The sequence below is a fragment of the Montipora capricornis genome, chromosome 10 (assembly GCF_036669925.1).
Source record: "Montipora capricornis isolate CH-2021 chromosome 10, ASM3666992v2, whole genome shotgun sequence".
Taxonomy (NCBI): domain Eukaryota; kingdom Metazoa; phylum Cnidaria; class Anthozoa; order Scleractinia; family Acroporidae; genus Montipora; species Montipora capricornis.
The window spans coordinates 22,488,551-22,508,106 of NC_090892.1; the positions used below are offsets into that span (position 1 = coordinate 22,488,551).

At 40.7% G+C, this 19,556-nt stretch overlaps 1 protein-coding gene across 1 annotated transcript in view; it reads left to right on the plus strand.

Annotated features, from left to right (window-relative positions):
• Positions 1-19,556, plus strand: part of LOC138022395 (mucin-like protein) — a 65,813-nt gene that overhangs the window by 31,633 nt on the left and 14,624 nt on the right. The window contains exons 9-17 of the mRNA XM_068869522.1: positions 4,130-4,384; positions 5,531-5,724; positions 6,712-7,048; positions 7,967-8,086; positions 10,340-10,462; positions 12,566-12,688; positions 13,965-14,087; positions 17,460-17,588; positions 19,393-19,502. Of these exons, the coding sequence (XP_068725623.1) occupies positions 4,130-4,384; positions 5,531-5,724; positions 6,712-7,048; positions 7,967-8,086; positions 10,340-10,462; positions 12,566-12,688; positions 13,965-14,087; positions 17,460-17,588; positions 19,393-19,502 (1,514 nt within the window). The remainder of the gene's footprint in view (positions 1-4,129; positions 4,385-5,530; positions 5,725-6,711; positions 7,049-7,966; positions 8,087-10,339; positions 10,463-12,565; positions 12,689-13,964; positions 14,088-17,459; positions 17,589-19,392; positions 19,503-19,556) is intronic.

Genomic DNA, 19,556 nt, shown 5'->3' on the forward strand with positions numbered 1-19,556 from the left:
GCTCTAGCGCTAAAACGTCTAGACACTTATATAAGGTTCCTTTGAACCGCGAGTAGCTTCTTTCCTCTTCTTCGCTACTGTTATACTTTGCATTGCAACAGGCCTTAACCTATACACAACGCAAGCTAGTAATGAAAGAGATCTGGACCCAATAAAGAAGAAGAAGAAGAAGAGAGATTCTTCGTTTGTCCAAAACTTGCGTGATGTTTGCATTTTCGCTCACGCATTGGATCAGTAGATAAAAGGGCGACTGCTCACAGTGTCCATATCGTGTTAGATTTCATCTTTCTTGTCAATCCTTTCTGTTATGATTGTAAACCGATGCTTAAAGTTCCGGTTCTGTTGGCCCATTAGGCCTGGCACGAAAGATCGTCTTTTTTTTGGCCGCCATATTGTTTTGCGATTAAAACACGTTAACATTTCTAGCAGATTCTTGTGCGGGAATTATTGCATGGTGTCAGAAGTGTAAGCGAAAACCCACAACCAATGGCTCTGAGCGTTGTGGATTACCCAATTATGCAATGGGATGGAAAGAAAGCTGGCGGTGATTCAAACAACACGTGGAGCTCATGTTCTCCGGTCCGCTCAAATCACGTCAGGAAGCCGATAAATGCAGTTACCTGCTCATCTGGGTCGACAGGGCAGATAGACAACAACGTCGTTTACGCACAGAAATGCACCGTTTTCAGTGAAGAGGCAAAGTTTTGACAGGATAGCACAGGTTTGTTTGCTGCGCACACCGCAGGCTCTGGGTACCGTATGCACGAAGGGCAACATACTTCCAAACCTATTGTACCGACAAATGTACCCAAACCACCTTGACAAGTATGGCTACCTCAAAACTGACTCTTTGTCCCCCTCGAATGTATCTCTAACGGCCTATAGAGACAGGACCTAATCAGGATATTCCCAGTGCTTTGAGGAGATCGGCAAATTTTGAGGAGAGTACCACATTGCACTTGATCCTACCATTCTAGCAGTAGTACACCCTCCAAGGCGTGTGCCGTGAAGCCTCAAGGATTATATCAAACAAGAATTTGACGAGGTGGTAAAAAATTACATCATAGCCAAGTTTGAAGAAGGCGAGCCTACACAATGGGTGAACAGCGTAGTCTAGACCCCAATGATCTTAATGCAGCAGTAAAGAGGGAGCACCATGTTACCCCCACCCTGGAAGAGATCCTGCCAAAGCTGGCTGGTGCCAAGGTATTCTCTATTGTCGACGCAAAGTGTGGGTACTGGAACGTAGTCCTGGACGACGAATCCATTTATCTCACAACCTTCAACTCTCCTTTTGGGAGGTATAGATTTAAGCGCATGCCATTTGGACTCAAGATGTCTCAAGACATCTTTCAAACCAAAATAGATCAGACCTTTGAAGGATTTGAAGGAGCTGCAGGAATTTCTGATGACTTTGTTGTCTTCAGGAGAACCATAGAGGAGCGTGACCACAACATGCACGGGATGTTAAAAAGACGCATAGAAACAGGGCTTAAACTAAATCCTGACAATTTTTTTGTGAAACAAGACAAGATCAGATTCTAGGTTTTATCTGCGGCCAAGATGATATACAGCCAGACCCGAGCAAGGTCTCAGCTCTGGAACAGATTCCTCCACCAGCAAACCGTCAAGAACTCCAAACCTTTTTGGGATTAGCAAATTAAATGGGCCCCTTTATTCTAAATCTAAGCACAATAATAGCCCTACTACGGGAGCTATTGAAAGAAAAAATCATTCTGGTTTCAAGCTCATTAAGAAGTTTTCAACAACATCAAAGATTCCATCTCTAGTGCAGACACTCTCGCATACTTCGATCCAAAAAAGGAAGCTGCTCTTCAAGTTGATGCCCTCATGAAAGGTTTAACGGTTGCTCTGCTCAAAGACAACAAGCCAATTGCCTTCGCAAGCAAGGCCTTCGCCGATGTAGCAGGAAAGTATGCCAACACTGAGAGAGAGTTACTTGCCGTTGTCTACGGTTGCGGGAAATTTCACACCTACCTGTACGGTCGAAGGTTCACTGTCCACACTGACAACAGACCCCTTGAGAGCATCCACATGAAGCATCTAACTGCTGCACCCCCTCGTGTTAAACGTAAACTGCTGACATTGCAATCCTACGATCTAACGCTCCGCTACCAACCGAGCAACATGGAGATCACCGACGCCCTATCAAGACTATCACCGGAGGAAAAAGATGCCATTTCCAGGGGGAGCAGGGGTGGCGCAGTGGTGAGGGCACTCGCCTCCCACCAATGTGGCCCGGGTTCGGTTTCCGGTCCCGGCATCATATGTGGGTTGAGTTTGTCTGTTGTGTTTTTCTCCGGATACTCCGGTTTTCCCCTCTCCTCATAAACCAACACTGCCAAATTCCAATTGGATCCGGAATGCACGGACACATGTTGAACGAGTTCCTGAGCGCTCTTAAGTTGTTCCATGGGTAAACAAATTCCATTTCCATTTCCATTTCCATAAACAAAATTCGATTTCCATTTCCAAAATGAATGTTCAAATACATGAGGTCCTTCCCTAGTTCAGTAACGACACGTTACAGATAATCAGGGAACAGACGAGCGCGGATCCAGAGCTCAATGCATTTAAAGAAGTGATTCACACAGGGTGGCCCAGAAACATCCAACAGTTACCAGACCCTAAAGCGTTACTGGTGTTTCCGTGATGAACTAACCACAGAAGATGGGATAATCTTGAAATCCCACCGAATTGTTATCCCCGGCACTCAAGAGAAAGAAATCTTGTCGAAACTCCAGGCGCAACACCTAGGACCTGAGAAGACCAAGCTAAGAGCAAGAACATCCATTTACTGGAGAGGCCTATACAAGGACATAGAAGAAACCACTAAAGCATGGAGCACATGTGAAGAACTGCTCAGGAGACAACAAAAAGTTAAGAGTGCCTCATTCCCACAGACGTACCACCCAGAGCTTAGCACTCAGTTGGTGCGGATCTTTTAACTCGAAAGTACTCTTTCGTCAAGCGCTTACCAATGGGGCAAAGCATTTTTCGGCGATCAAGGAATCACAAAAATCTTAAGAACCGGCAATGGTCCTCATTCAGTGGCCAAGCATTCCAAGACTTCGCACGAGAATTTTGCCTCCAGCTCTTAACAAGCTCCCCGCATTACCCAAAGAGTAATGGATTTCTTGAAAGCAAGGGAAATCAGTCAAATCAATCCTCCGAAAGTCACAAATGACCAAGACAGACCCCGACATGTCTCTCCTGTGTCTGAGAGCTCACAGAGCACACATACGAGAGACCCACAACACAACGACAAGACACTTTATCCAGACATGAGGACGCCCCCTTACTTGCGCTACCCCTGTTGTTCTATAAACGTCTACGTCAGAGTAGTCAAGGCCTATCTTCTTCAGACCCTAACCTTCTGAGTCCTGAACGTGGTCCTCCAGCCAGCGACTAGCAACTACTTCATAAGTCCCTTACGATACCCATAGTGGCAGAGGGATTAATCCTCCTGAGAGGCTTGACCTGTAACGCCTGGCTCAAACCAAGCAAGTATTTAAAAGAAACGCTCACAAACATCCCTTTTAGTTTCATTATTATTCATAAAGTTTAATCTGGACAATTTTGCCCGTTTCTTAACAGAAGATTCCGTTATGTATTTTAACTAGGTATTGCAGTTATTCAGGTTTCCCTTTATATACGGCAGGGCATACACGATTGTACCTACCTGTCACCACATAGCTTTAGGAAACTGGAGGATGTTGTGATTTTAAATCATGGCTCAAAGTTCCGGTTCCTGTCGGCCTATTAGGCCTGACACGAAAAATCGTGGCCGCCATATTGTTTTGTGATTAAAACACGTTAACATTCTAGCAGTCTCTTGTGCCGAAATCATTGCACTTTCCAACAAAAGTCAGATTTACATTCTTTTTTCGTTTCCTTTTATTCCAGTCATGAGTACTTATTAAAGACGAGGTTGTTTCATCTTCATACTGTTATACGGTCTGGGTTTATAGGTATCTTCACTCCATGATCGTTCTCGGATCTGACTCTAAAATGCCAGAGCCATGGCTATAAGTCAGGGCTGATTTTGAGGACATCATGCGAAAACTGCATCTTGAGATATTTTCTGTTTGTCTCCTTTCTTTTTTAGGGCAAATAAACGAATCCCAGTCTTTATTCACTTATGATCAAAATGAAAGCGTCAATACCTTTGCTAAACCCGACTTTGTGCCTATGTTTGCTGACAACATAACATGGCAGAATGACAGCATAAGGTTGGAGGCTGAAGCACAGTGTGGAGAAGATCGTGACTGTTTATATGACGTGGCATCTACAAATGACCTATCCGTTGGAGCAATAACCAAGGATATCAACGTTCAGCTTGTCAATGAGACAAATTCTTTAGGTAAGTCAAGTTGATTACTTTATCAAGAAGGACTCCAACCGAAGTTTCGGGGCTCGCAATCAGTATCCGCTCTTTCCTATGCTCCGACCACTTTTCCTTGCGACGTTCTTGTTTTAAAAAGATGCTAACGGTACTGGTAACCGATTCCTATGGTTCGTTCTTAAAACGAGTAGCATGAAGCAGTAGCACTTACTCTGATGGAGACAATTTTCAAAGTCCAATGGGTTTTTTTTCCCTATTTGTCACTTAATTAATTTTAATTTAATTTTTTCTTTGCGATATTATTATTGTTCTTCGAACAATAACAACTTCACTCTTTTCTTGGGGAAAGGGGGGGGGATGTCGCGATAGTGCAGCTCATGCGTAAGATTTTTTTGTCTCGTAGAGACACTTTTCAGAGAAGACATCCCAAGTTGGATTCGAACTCAATATCTTATGATTCAAAGCAATCGCGATGATCACTACACCACGGAAGACTACGTGACAAATTACCGGGAGGATGTGTATTAAAGAATTGTGAGCGGGACCGGAAACGAGTTTTTGTGCTTTCTTTGCACGGAATTGAACTGGATATTGACCAAGATACTGTAACAAAAAAAAAAATTAAAAACTGGGTTTTTTTCTAGGGAATCGGCTAAAAAGGACCTTCGAACAAAGTGTAGGCTCCCCGTAGCCTGTTGTTATTATTAATAACCGGAGATATGGCTGTTCATGCTCGCGTTTTTATGGCCTAGTTTTACAAGGTTGCTCTAGGAGAGGTGCTCATCAACGCACACAAACAATGGTGAGGGTGACTCTTTCTGAGTCCTAGAGTGCCGAAGTAAGCGTACCTGCCTTGCTACTTGCCGCCGAAAACGCGGTCTCTCCCATCTCATAGCTTTTTATCATGTTATTATGATCGCGTTTAAGAGCATTGCGTTATCCCGTGTTTCCTGGTAATCCCCCTAGCAAGATTTTGCTTTGTAAGACGACATACATTCCCCTCGAAAAACCAATTTTAATGTCACAGCGCATAGTTTCGCAATTTCAACGTATCAGGAGACAAAAAAAAACAGTTGACCTGCGGTGACTTAGTTATTTTATGGTGATTATAGTTATTTTTATTTTTATTTTGATTATCGTGATTATTATAATTTTCCTTTACAGAAAATTTCCCACCAAAAATAGTCGATGTCCCAACTGCAATAAATGTCACATTTAACAGGACTACCAAGTTGGTTGTCAAAGCAGAAGACAATGACACCATCGCGTTCAGAGTAATAAACAAACCTGAAAATGCTACAGAGAATCAACTTGGAAATGTGCTTCATTTTACCTGGCACGTTACATCAACAAGAAGGGTATGCTTCGCAAAAAAAGAAGAACTTTATTTCCATAATAAATTGAACATGACTGGCTTTATGTTTCGTGAGACAATTTCTTATAAATTGTTTCCTAAATTAGAGTCTGGGCACTCATGTCATTGGGGTCTTTATGAAATATACAAGCTTAGCAAGCCTCTCTAGATCTCCTTCACTCATATGAGACAAACAAAATTATTCCCTTTCCTTTCTTTTCCCATTGTGGATAGCAGCCGTGCCTTCATTTATGCTTGAGTTGTGTCTTTGATATTTGCTTATTTTCCAGGCTTCTATTCAGCCTTGCTATGCACAGCTTGGGGGGATAGGACATCATTTATTAAACGAATGAAATATCAAAAATTTCCCAACATAAAAAAGTCGCCCAAAGCAACACCATGCCATTAGTGATGGATGGAGTATCCAGCCACAAAAAGACATCAATCAGAGCAGGAATGGCGCAGTGGTTAGAGCACTCGCCTCTCACCAATGTGGCGCAGAGTTGGTGTCATACGTAGGTTGAGCTTGTTGGTTCTCTACTCTTTTCCAAGAGGCTTTTCTCCGCGTTGTCCGATTTTCCCCTCTCCTCCCCTTGCAGAGTGCCCCCAATTAATGCCCCAACGCTAACTGCAGTTGACACTAAACTAAAGTTCACATAATTATTATTACTCACGATGCATGACCTGCTAATTCCGAGTTCCTCTGAATTAAAATCCCTCAAAAAAGTCTTTCGAAAGACCATCTTTCACATGAGCAAAAGCAAAATGAAAATCCGTTTCAACTACACACGCTCAGAAACCGGAAAATGCTTAAACGTCGCCAACAACCTTTTGTTGGAAAAATTTGGTTGGGGAAATTCTTTGGTCAACAAACCGAAAAATTCCAAAGCGTCGGCTACAACATTTTGTTGGGAAGTGGAATGGGATGAAAGCATGAGCTCAGTTGTAATACAACAACGTTTTTTTGTTTTATTTTTTGGTTCTTGTTTAGTTCAATTTGTCATTCGTTGCCACTGATGAAATGGGCGCAAGCTCAACTTGGAATCCTACCATTAACATGTGTGCCTGCCTTCACGATGGTCTGTGCGTGACGCCAGAAGAGGGCGATGACCTCAACACTGGCAACAAATTTGTTTACATGGGATGTGCATGCCAGGGAGGGTATACGGGAAGATTCTGTGATAGTGAGATTGACGCCTGTGAATTGAATGGTCAGCCGTGTTACCAAGGAGTGGATTGCATTGATCTTCCACCACCAGCCAATATTAGTGGTTACATATGTGGACCCTGTCCAAGGGGCCTGACTGGAAACGGAGCACAATGCACGGGTTGGTAGATATCAACGTTAAATCAAAGGAACCCTAACAACAGTTTAGATTGCATATTTCAGGACAACAAAATGCACTCAACTTCAGTTCTTATCCAGACACACTCACTTTTAACGGATACACTAGTCAATGCATTCCACGGTTATCATGCCCTGTCGTCCTCCATCAGCCCTTCCCCCCCTCCCCCCCCCCCGCCCCCTCTCAACCCAGCCGTGTACAACCCTAAGGATTGAATTATTTCTCTTACTTTGCGGTCATCAATGACGATATTAATTTCTTAACAGTATAGGTTTTCTCCAAAAGTAAGAATTGGTTTGATCCGACAGTTCGCCCCGCGCCTAGCCACACCCAGGTCGGAAGGTCTGGACTTGTCCCGAAAATTGCCAGGCGGTGAAAATAGATAAAACTGACGGATACATTATGATGCGATTCTTGCTTCAAGTCTTTTGCAATACTAGTTTTTAATCTTAAAAATTAAGAAAAAGAGGATGCTGGGCAGAATTTGGACATTGAAATGTTTAACAAGTGGAGTTGAGGGTGGTGAATAACTTGGAGAATGAAGGACGAATTTGAAAGTTAATCAAGCCTCAGAGAAACGGCTTCGAAACAAAAATTTCGTTCGATTTTTTAAACTTTTCTTGATTGAGCACTTTTCATGTCCAAATACAATAAAAACCTCGTTTCGAGCCAAATCTCCAGCTTGCTTCCTTTAGGGAATGAAATCCTGACTTCAGTGAAAATCTCTGCTGTGGATAACATATTTTTTTGCAATGAGCATTTTGCGATATTTCTCAGATAAGGTGTAAGTCAATTTAAAGCAATGTTGTTCACATTTAATAAACATCCCCTGTTACAAAAGGCTGCACAGTTCCTAAAATCGAACTAACATCTCTTACCCTATAACGTTTATTTCCTTAGATATCGATGAATGCAATCCACGTGGTGCATGTGGTCAAGTGTGCATCAATACACCGGGTTCTTTTGTGTGCGATTGTCGCAACGGATATACGCTGAATAGCGATGGAAAAACATGTGCTGGTAATTAATTTAAATAACGATTTACGTTGCGTTACAAATATATACAGCAGTTATTTACGATTCCCGTACTCGTTACATTGAATTCAACAGCTACAGCAATTCCACACACTATTTACTTAACTGGTACTAGTACGGCATAGGAGAAGGTTTCATGCAATCATCTTAAGTTACGCTAAAACAGTCTTGCGTGTCAAGGAAATAGCTTACTTAATGGTAAGCAAAATATACACTGGCAAGCGAACTTATACTAAAAGTGAATATAAATAGCCTACAAGAGGTTCCCATTTTGAGGCGTCACAGTCCCGGCCACTATTTGATTTAACCTCATACCTGGATTTCAATAGATGCAGGTTTTGCAAAAGAAAGGGTGAGATTTTGTTTTGTTTAGCTAACCATGCATATATGATATCGCGCTAAAGGGAGACAAAAATTTTAATTGGAGTGCAAACTTTGAAGTATCCTGTCTCATATCCAAGACAATGGGGCTTATCATAGAAAAATCTTCGGGTACTAAATGAGTCTTCCTCAACTATTCGATTACATCGTACCAAAAAAAAAATGATGTCGATCTTGTTGCGTAACCAGAAGAGATGAATTACAGTGTTTCCGGCGTGTTTTTGCAAAACGTAGAATTAGCATTTTCTCCGGCGTAACCCGATTTCAAATTAAAAAAGTACTCGTGTTAGTGGCAATTGTCTGTGCAAAAATTGAAATGAAGCTCAATAAGTTTAGTGCTCTTGGTACAACGTCTAGCCAAACAGTAAGCAGATTTTCTCGCTTGCGAGTTCACAATAAATCAGTAAGCCATTTCTTTTGACTTATGTCCGCAGTTTCCTAGCTTCTTTCAACAAGTGAGCCTGCTCTTTTGGTTTTTACCAGCCTGAGGCTGAAGTTACAATGCTCTAGTAACTGCAGAATACCCTGCCATTTTGAAGCCGCACCTGTGCACTCCAAATATATTACTGCCTCCTTTTAGCGCGATATCATATATGGCTACCTAAAACAACACAAAATCTACCCTGTCTTTTGCAATACATGCATCTAATGAAATCAAGGATGCGCAGTTGGTGGAAAATACCACCAATCCCTTAATAATTCTAACTAAAGCGTATTCTGAAGTGGATAAGCATCAACGGATACCAGGAGCTCATCAAGGAGAGCCTCCATCTCCACTACTACCTTGAATTAACCCTTTCCACAGTAAATTTATTTTAGTATAAACCAAAATTACGTTTAGACATATGGCTTAAATCTGGCCTGCTAATCTGGGGTTTTTTCCCCTAGGACTATATTTAGGTTCAGTTCCTAATGGGAAAAAAACGTGTAAAATGACATGTCCTCAGAATTTTTAACTTTAACAAAAATTCTCTTATCTTGAGGCATTAAGAGTTCCCTAACGTCAATGTACTGTCGTAAGCTTGGCTGCAAAACGCACAGTCTACCTGATTATATTCTTCTTTTCGACAACATTGAGGTAAATGCGGCGCAATGCTCGCTTAGCACAGTTTCACATTTACAAGGACATGGAATTGGCAAATGGGGTGGAGCACTATACCTACAATACCGAGATTTAGACATTGGAGCACACTATGCACTAATTAAGAGAGTCACTCAGGCGTTCCTTCTTTTATAAATGTACATGAAAAAGAATTTCCATTCTGATTGGCTGAGAGTTTTCAGGTAACGCAGTGCAGAAAAGAAGAAATTCAGTACCAAAAGACGAAAGAAGCCAGGCATTCTAATTGTTCAATGATCAAAGAAGCCACAGATAGCCAATCAAATGCTGGCCCTGGATGGCGCAATTACGTGAAACTCGTGCGTTTTTTCTACTGAATTAATAAAGAAAGGCTTTAACATCATTTTGCAATTTGGAGTAAATAAGTACTCGTACATTTTTTCAAAGTCTAAAAATTCCAATTTATATTTTTTTTCATCTTTGAACAAATTTTGCTGGAGCTTACTTATTCCAATTTCCACTCAACATCATGTGATTACCTATACTATCCTACAATAACATCATTTCCTTTCATTTCGTAAAGTTGCACGACAAACCGTTATTCTTGTACCAGTCTAGAATTTACTCAGTGATGGTATCATCTCAGCTATTTCATCCATACCTCAAAACAGTAGAGAAAAGGATCAACATATTCCACTAAAGTGTTTTCCATGAGTGAACAGTAATGCCATCCAGAAAAATGTAAAACAAATACGGGCCTCTTTTCACATACCATTTCTTTTTTTATTGCGTTATAGATGTGAATGAATGCGAGGATCGGAATGAATGCAAGCAACAGTGTGAAAACGAACCAGGAACCTACAATTGTTCGTGTGGTCAGTATTTCAAACGGGATCCATCTGATTGGACAAATTGCCTTGGTGAGTGTAATAATAAGTTGGCATCATTTTGACCATTACGGAAACAAAGGCAAAATAATTCCAAACAGGGGAAGCATTCTTTCTGTGCGTCTATGCTCCCAAACAATTTTGCATTTTCCCAGCTGATCTGTCGACCGTTTCGCAGTAATCGTTTTGGTTACTATTGTAATCGTAACTATCACAAAATTCTCGAACCTCATTGGTTCTGTGCCCGCATACCTGTAATTGGACACTTACGCATTCCATTCGTGCGTCAATCACATTTACTTGGATGGGGTCGTTCTTGCTATTTTCTTACTGTTTGCAAAACAGCTTGAAAATAATTTTAACGTTTTCACCAAAAAATGTAGTCAAAGACTTTTTATCCTCGAATTTCGTAACTCTAGTTACGATTAATTAGTAATTAAACATAGTGTCGCACAATTCATATATGAAATCGCATGGGCCAGAGGACAATTAAAGATTAATTTCGCGCGTATTTTCACGTTCCCGTTTGGTTAAAGTTCAATTCAATAAATCGTTGCTGTCAACAGAAATAGCGCTTAAAATGTATTTTATATGTGGACAAAAAAAGTAGTTTAATATTCAAGTATATTCTCTTGTAACTTCGCTTTCTCTGGATAAGCAACTGTTAACCAATCAGGATCAAGTAATCATGTCCTCTTGATTACCAAAATTGTCCTCGTGATTAAAAAAAAATGCCCTCCTTCTCAGCCAATCAGCATTCAGTAATTTTCCCCCGTATGTGATAAAGGCAGTACTCGAGCTCGTAAATTCAAATCAGCCTCGCGCTGCGGGCTCGGCCTATTTTAAAATCACTCCCTGAATTTTAGTCCACTCAGTCCAATTATTAGAACTAATTGGTTCAATTTCTTCTGAAGACATCTGTCTGGGACGAACCTGTACAAAGAACGATAGTTCGTCTGATAATCTGTCTGTGTACAAATACAGGCAGACAGACGGACCATCTGTCCAGACGAACTGTCTGGATAGATCGTCTTGGTAGAAGAACTTCCGTGGATAATTTGTCTGCACGCATGATCCGTCTGTGTTTATAAATAGAGATCTTTAAGCAAGGACGGCGATGGCTACGAGAACTTTGTCTAAAAATGTTATTTTCCGTTATTGTAAAAATTTCTTCTGGCTTCGAGTCGCTGGGAATGGAAAGCGAGTTTCAACATTCCAGAGATAAAATTGGTGAGAACGGTGTGGATATTTTTTAGAGAAAATTGAAAATTTATCGGCAGGTCCTAAAGCCCTCCACCTAATCTCAAATTGGGTAAATTTTCGTCGTTTTCAGAGTGAGAACGGCATAGAAATGGACGCAAATGTAAAACACGCGTGCAGGGCCTGCAGAGCTTTGAATTCATTTTTACTCCTTCGTTCAACTTTTTTGTGGCGTTCTCGTAGCCGGCGTCGTTGTCATTGCTTAAGCTCCCTAATACTGGCGATAGACGAACTATCCAAAGAATCGAGAACATGTTACATAAGGGCAACGATCGTTTGTAGTAAACTATAATCTCAAGGTGGCGGACAAAGCTGCTGTTTGAGCAACTTCTGTTTCAAACTTCAATTCCTCTCATTTTTTTGCCATTTCGTCATTCAGTCTCTATAAAAAACAGCCCTTCTTAGACAGCTTTTCTTTTACCCAAAAATGTTGTTGCCGCCATTTTGAAATTTGTCGCCAAGATGGACTTGACTGGTACCCAAGCCTTTTCGTCTCGCTTTCTCAGAAATTCGTAGTGCATAAATACGCGTCGAACTATGACATGTACACCCCATGGATCGTCTGGTAGTTCGTCCCGCACTTATACTAAACGGACGATTCGTTCCGACGGATGATCTGTCGCTAGCATAAATCGAGCCTTAATTTCATTATTGTTGTTTCTCTTTGTGCTCTTGTTACTTTATTTTAATTTGTGGCGTGCTAAATTTGAGTGTTCGCGTAGACCTTTTGGATCGAAAACCGAGAACTTTCTAGCATAAGAAAAAAGGCTAATTGGTCCTCTCAAATTGCATTTGTTAGCTGTGACCTGTAACCAATCACAAAACTCCTATCTTCTTGGTTAAATGATTACATTTTAACTTTGTATTTTTCCCCAGCTTTGAATCCTTGTTCTTCAGACAATGGCTGTGAACACGTGTGCTTTAAAGGAGATGACAACGAGGCAAAGTGTGCTTGTTTTGCAAAATACGAGTTAAACGTCGATGGAAAAACATGTAGAGGTAATGATAACTACTCAGTACACTCCACCAAAAGAAAGTAAAGACACAGAGAGGGGGCGTATGGAATAGGACAGGATTTGTAATACAGAAGTCGGTTTCCGGCTCGACGTCTGCAACTACATGAAGTCCTATGAACTCATCGCCTCAGCAGACGTCTCCGGAAACACAGTTTTCATTCTTTTTCATCAAAATTAATTGAAATGAAATTCACATATTTCAGGGGCCAAATAGGGTCACTGGTATTTCATATAACTGATGCACTGAGGCAGGTGCTCGTGAAGAGCAAAGCACAACTTGTAATCCATCCATGAGACCATCTATATTTCAAATGGCCGTAGTACCAAGTATCCTCATTTTAGTCAATCAAGGCGCAATGTATTCGCTTGTGTTTCGTATGAATTCCAGCGCGACTGACAGTGGACGGTCGCTCAAGGTGGTGATGTCTAAATGTAGCAGCTAAAGATCAGTAAGGTGGAAAAATTTTATGCGTGAAATATGAATCGAAGAACTCTCACTTTTTGCTTTCACTTATGAGCTCCTTTCTTATGAATGAACTAGAATTTAAGTAGTCCTCGAAATTCAGCCTCAGGCCTGGAATTACAATTGTTTTGGAAACGACGCGCCACCTGGTTTTCATCTAAAAATGTTCGTTTTGAAAAGTTAACTCCGTTAATTGTTCTATAACAGGATTCGGTTGTGTGCAACAATTTACAAGTTTGGCTGCTCTTCCCAAAGCAACCCTCATGTTGTACCTGTACTACCGAAAGTCAAGTACGTCTGCATCGTTATTCGACATACGTCATGACACTCAGCAATAAATCAAATGTAAACAAGCCAAACGAGCGTTTTCTTCCAATAACTGGTAATGAGTATTCCCAGTCTTACAAAAAAGCAGTTATTTTATGGTTAAGGATCGTTTGGACATGTAAGGTGTTTGGGTAACTACGGGTGCGTTCGATTGGGAAATCCGGATTTAGATCTTAAAATCTGGATGTTCGTATTTCACTCGAACACAAAATCTGAAAACGAGTTTTTTCGCAAATTTCACAAATAGGAAATTCACGCCAGGAAGGATTTAAATTAGTGAAATCCACGACAAAATCCCTTTTCAGATTTTGACTTCGATTACAAATCCCAAGATCTAGAATTTTTGATCTAAATCCGGATTTCCAATCGAACGCATCCTACAATCACAACTGCATTCAGTAACGTAATGTCACATGAATTTTCTAGGACGTCATCGGTTCACGTACTTTTTCTAACTTCTTTATTTCAGACATCGATGAGTGTGCAAGAGGTACCGATGGTTGTGATCAGATTTGTACAAACACCCCAGGAAGTTACAATTGTGCATGTCAAAAGGGGTTTAAATTGAGCCGAGATGCTTTAAAATGCCAAGGTATTCCGTTTCTTTTCATTCTTGTTATCATTATACATACTCGCTTAAAACAAAAAAGAGAAACATGCAGCCGAAGGGAAAATGTCAGTTATCTCAATCCAATATACTTGGAAATCGGACGCATTTTAATCCCTGGCAAAAAAAGCAAAAAAGAGCAAGGCTGATTTATTGTTAAGGAATAGTTACGTAAATGTAAATGCTTTGTTTATAGTGGAAGTGCAATTACCTAACAACCTAGTTTACAGGCACCCCACTTTTAATAATCTGACAGAAACAATTAAAGAGCTACTATGACCAAAAAACCAATTCTTATTTTTATTTAGATTTCAAAGCTATGTTAACTAAACAGTAAGTGACCAAGTTTTAAGCCTTGGTTTAAAGAAGATACCTGTTTATTTTAACTGGAATTGTCCTCTTTGGTGGTCCGTCATTACTAACTTTAAAATCTTGAAAGAGCTGGATCGAGGAGAAAATGACGTCAAAGACTCGCTAGTTTAAGGATGCAATGCGTGTGTGCGCAGCTGAATTAATATACAACACGGGAGTTTCGGGCTTTCAGACTCTTAAACTCGTGTTTTACATATAGAATAAGCTGCGTTTAGGTAGGTAAGGTAAGTCTGCCACGAGCCTAGAAGGCCCACCAGGCCGGCGCTTATCTCCGGTTTCTGTAGCAACAAGGAGTATTTCTACTCCCCCCTGGATGGGATGCCAGTCCGTCACAGGGTTACCCACAGCATTAGATTCGCCGATACCCATTTATACACCTGGGTGGAGAGAGGCACCGTGAGAGTAAAGTGTCTTGCCCAAGAACACAACACAATGTCCCTGGTCAGGACTCGACCCCGGACCACTCGATCGGGAGTCGAGCGCACTAACTATGAGGCCACCGAGCCTCCCACAAGCTGCGTTTACACGCTGAATTTTAAGCTAGTGAGTCAATGACGTCACTTTTCCTTAGATCCAACCATCTGAGGTCCAATCGGTCAGTTTGGAACGTGAGTAATGACGGACCGTGAAATCCAAAACGTATACTCAAGTAAACAGCCTTTGGATAAAAATCAAGGCTCAAAATTTTACCAGTCAAGCGTTAAATGATCACACTTTTAAAATCTGAAGAAAAAAGGAATTAGTTTTTTTATCATAGTAGGAGGGTCTGAATGGGGGGGTCCACATGTCGGTTGTCGGTTAAAATTTCATTACTTTGTCGGTTGTCGGTTAAAATTTTCGACCTTTGTCGGTTGTCGGTAAATTCCAGTGAATTTTTTTGTCGCTAGTCGGTAATTTTTCCTCGTTTTGTCGGTAGTCAGTAATATTTTTTAGACCTTTGTCACTAGTCGGTTAACCCCATTCACACCCTCCAGTAGCACTTTAAAAACCCCAACTGGCAGGAGGCAACCAGTTGGCTATTTACAAAGCGTGATGGAGTTGAATCCGGGGCAATCGGAAACAAAATTCAAACCTGTGGTTAGGACGGGATTTGAACCCAGAGCAACCGCATGCAATGTCCTAACTACTGACCCATGCCGCCTCCCTATCCGCATGATAGGTCTTATATTAAGGGCCTACTGACGTATTTTTTGGGGTGCGTTGCTAAGGATGTAATAGTTAACTAATTTGCGAGAATTTGGCATTATTTTGGTCAGTTTCCAACTTTTGTAAACCGATGTCTGAATGACCCTAAATATGACGTCATCATGCCACGCCTATGGTCACGTGACCAATAAAAGAAAACTCTAAATTTGTCTACGTGCTACTCAATTTGGGTATTTAATCAGTGGTTTCATAATTTGTATTCGTTTTTGCATCCAGCCAAGCATGGTTTTCTTTTTATTTTAAAAAATGTTCTTTTTAGAGAGATAATTGATACTGAAATACCCATAAAATTTTCAAAAAAGATGATTTGAAAAAATCAATGCTTAGCTATCTTCTGTATTTGGAGGTGAACCGTGCCATATTAAAAAAAATTAATTCAATTTAAAGACCGCCGGAAATTTAGCTTTCTCTCAAACCGGAAGTCAGTTCGTTAACGCATGCGCGGTTGATCTGAGAACGAGTTCCAGTAAGGGCGAGGAAAAACCTTCGATGCAAACAACAGTTCGTGCGCTGATTTTTGCTTGTGAGTGGGTTTCCTGGTCAGCTCACGATATGATGATGTCAGTCACCGGAAGTAACATTTCACTTCGTTAGCAACGCGCGAAAAATACGTCCGTGGGCCCTTAAACCAGCATTTTGAAAGGCACCGCCTTTGTTCATCAGGGTTTCAGTTACAAGTCATGACTACGGTTTACAGAGACGTTACAATGTGAATAGTGATATGGCGTGTGATACAATGCAACACTTAAGATTAAGATAAGGAATTTAACGGATTTAACGGACGCGGTGCAATAATGATAATAGGACCAATAAAAGCTGAAATGTCATAACGGTAAAGAAATATACAGAGAAAGGACGGATTTGATTTCATCTTTCTTAGTAAGACCTAAAGGTTCAAGAGTGTTAGCTGTGTTTATGGGGTATGCATGCTTCTCTTGTTTTGCGTACTGAAACTGAAATGTCTATGCCGATGTGATGATTGGTGAGGAATTGTTTTGAAATTGTGATAGGCTTGGAGACGTTGGTAGGTTTGTCGACTGGTCTACGGTGTTAGGTCTTTGAGTCTTCGTTTGGTTTCTCCAATGTATTGGTTATGGCAACGATTGAATTGCACCATGTACATGTTAACCTCTGCTAAAGGCCTGGTCAAACGGATCCAACATTGTTGAATCCAACATTCTTGGACGATGTTGAAAGTGTCGAACGAGGTGGCCAAACGAATGCAACATCTTGTGAGCTTGACCCAATTCCGTCTCGACTACTGTTTGAGTGTATTGATCTTTTGGGCCCTGTATTTATGAAAATTGTTAATTTTTCGCTTACTTCATAAAGGACGGGGAAAATAATTTAAACGCAAAAACAAATGATATTTTTTTATCTCGTCTTTAAACTACAGCTACTGTCAATGACAAACCAAGAAATGAAAGAACTGTCCATCAAATTGTTCCATAGAGTACAGCAAAAAAGTAAAGGCCTGCTTGATTACTCTGTCTTCGTTTTTGCCATCGTTATAGCAAAAGAATAAGGATAGCCTTCAAAACGAAAACGTGTTGAGACCGGAAATATGCTCGCACAACCTCGTTTCCAGGACTTTTCGGAGAGACTTCGGCTGGTCTCAGCCCAAAGTAAATGAAGAGTTCCCGGGACGGAGTTGAGAACCAAGATTTCCTGAGGTAGACAATATTCAAGACTAGCCCCCTACCAAATTCATGTTTGCTCTCTGGTGAAAACCGAGGTCTAAATTCTTTAACACTATAAATGCTTTTAATTACTCTTCAGATATTAACGAGTGTATAGATGAAGACTTGTTCAATTGCACAGACGAGTTCCACAAGTGCGTCAACACACGAGGATCTTATAAATGCGAATGTGATAATAACCTATACTTCATTGACGGAAAATGCAGAGGTAAATTGTAAAAGTAGTTTTAAAACTCTTTCTTTACGAAATTACAAAAAGGGTAAAACACACAGAAACTGAGTTAATCCGGTTAAATTCGCCCATTTGAGGTATGAGAAGACCAAAGGAAGAAAGACAGACCTATTGCTTGAACAAGTTGTTGTTTACTGTCAAAACTGAAATACACGCATATACAGGTATCTAGTAAATAACCGAACGCGTGGAAAGAAAAAGACAATACAAATGCAACAAAACTTACGCCTTTTCGGGCTCAAAATCTCACACTGCGTAGTTCTCTCTTAAGGATCTTAAGCGCATGCCCGACATTCCTGGCAAGGTTGACATTTGTCAGAGAGTAACGCAACGCCAAAAAGCCTAAGGCACTCGGGTGCCGTTACATCAATACCATGATAACAAGTTTATCGCGATTTCCTCTGCTAACACTATTCCTTAATTGCAACCACGTGATCAAACGGCTATACTCATGCAAAATGGTCTTACGGTACTAATAACTTATGAATAACATATTAACAGAGTCCAATATCCAAAGGGTATTTAAACTGTATTGATCTAGAAACCATCATGAGTATTGTGACATAAAGTGCAAACTGCCAATATGACATATGCTCTATAATCGTGAAGCATCTCTGAGACTAGACCGGTAAATTTGTCTGTGCCTTTCTTAAGCTATAGACCCTTTGACTCTTTTTATCAGCCATATTTATTTTTATTTTAAATCAATTACAGTGTATTTGCATCAAAAATTTCAATAGCCGGAGCATTCATTTGGGATACCAACATGGATCTTACTGTCTTAGGCCTCAGGAAAAAATTCAAATGTGCCCGGCCAATCGAATCACATTTAGGAACCGGTCAATGTCTACGTAGAGGGGGGAAGGGAAAAATATGTTATAAAGATCCAAAAAACTGTCAAGCCCCTCCTCTCCTGTCCCCTGCAGGCCATGTAAATAGCAAGTGACCCCCCCCCCCCCCCCTTCGTTATTCAACATTTACGTGATAACTCCCCAGCCCTCCCCCTCCCTTACCTCATACCTCCTATAGGTCTGGATTCTTTATTGACTGAAATTTGAGATAACGATGGAGATTAGAATGCAAACAGAATTTTTGTAAAATACAAATCACTAAGCTGTACAAAATAGTGGTGATTAAGCAAAAGAAAACGATATAATTAGCATAGAATTGTACGATTTAGCCTTACTGTTTCACATATATTGTTTCCACTCTACTATTGAACTGTTTTACCCACTTTGGCCAATGGACCCCTCTTAAAATATACCTCAAACTCTTGACCCACCCCCAGAAACTTCTTTATAAAAACGTTTAGCTCCCGTCTAGTCAATTTGAAATAGCCTTGACCCCTCCCCCCTCCCTTCCTTTTTTTCTCCCTTCCCCCTCTACATAAATAATGACCGGTCCTTTATCGGGCATTTCTTTGGATCAAAAGATGACACAAGCGTTAAACTTACTTTGTTCGCAAACCAGCTTATAATATTTGAACACTACATGAAACCCTCACTCATAAGTTTAATATGTCTTTTGGTCAAGAGCTGAGCCATGTAAAAATGATGTCAAAAATAGTCAATAATCACTCGAAAACTAGATCTAGTGGGGGCAAAATTAACAGGTGGATCTTCATTTGTCCTGTCGTGTTCAGTAAATACTGCAAGCTTTTCATAACTTAAATGTTAAAGTAACAATGACACTGCCGGTTTGCGTTTGTAGGTCCGGTTGTTTCTTTTTCCTTGCAGTGAAAGTCTTATTGTTAAGGAAAGCACATTACTTTTGTCAATAGGTCTGGCTAAAAATCAAACAGCTCCAGTTCCTACGCTAATCCCACCACGGGAGCCTTCAATACGAGAGCAAGAGCAGGCAGTAGAGATGTCGCTTACAGCAGATGACGACGTAAGTAAATAAAGCCACTCTGTAACATCTTATCGTTGCGTTTGGATGAGGTTC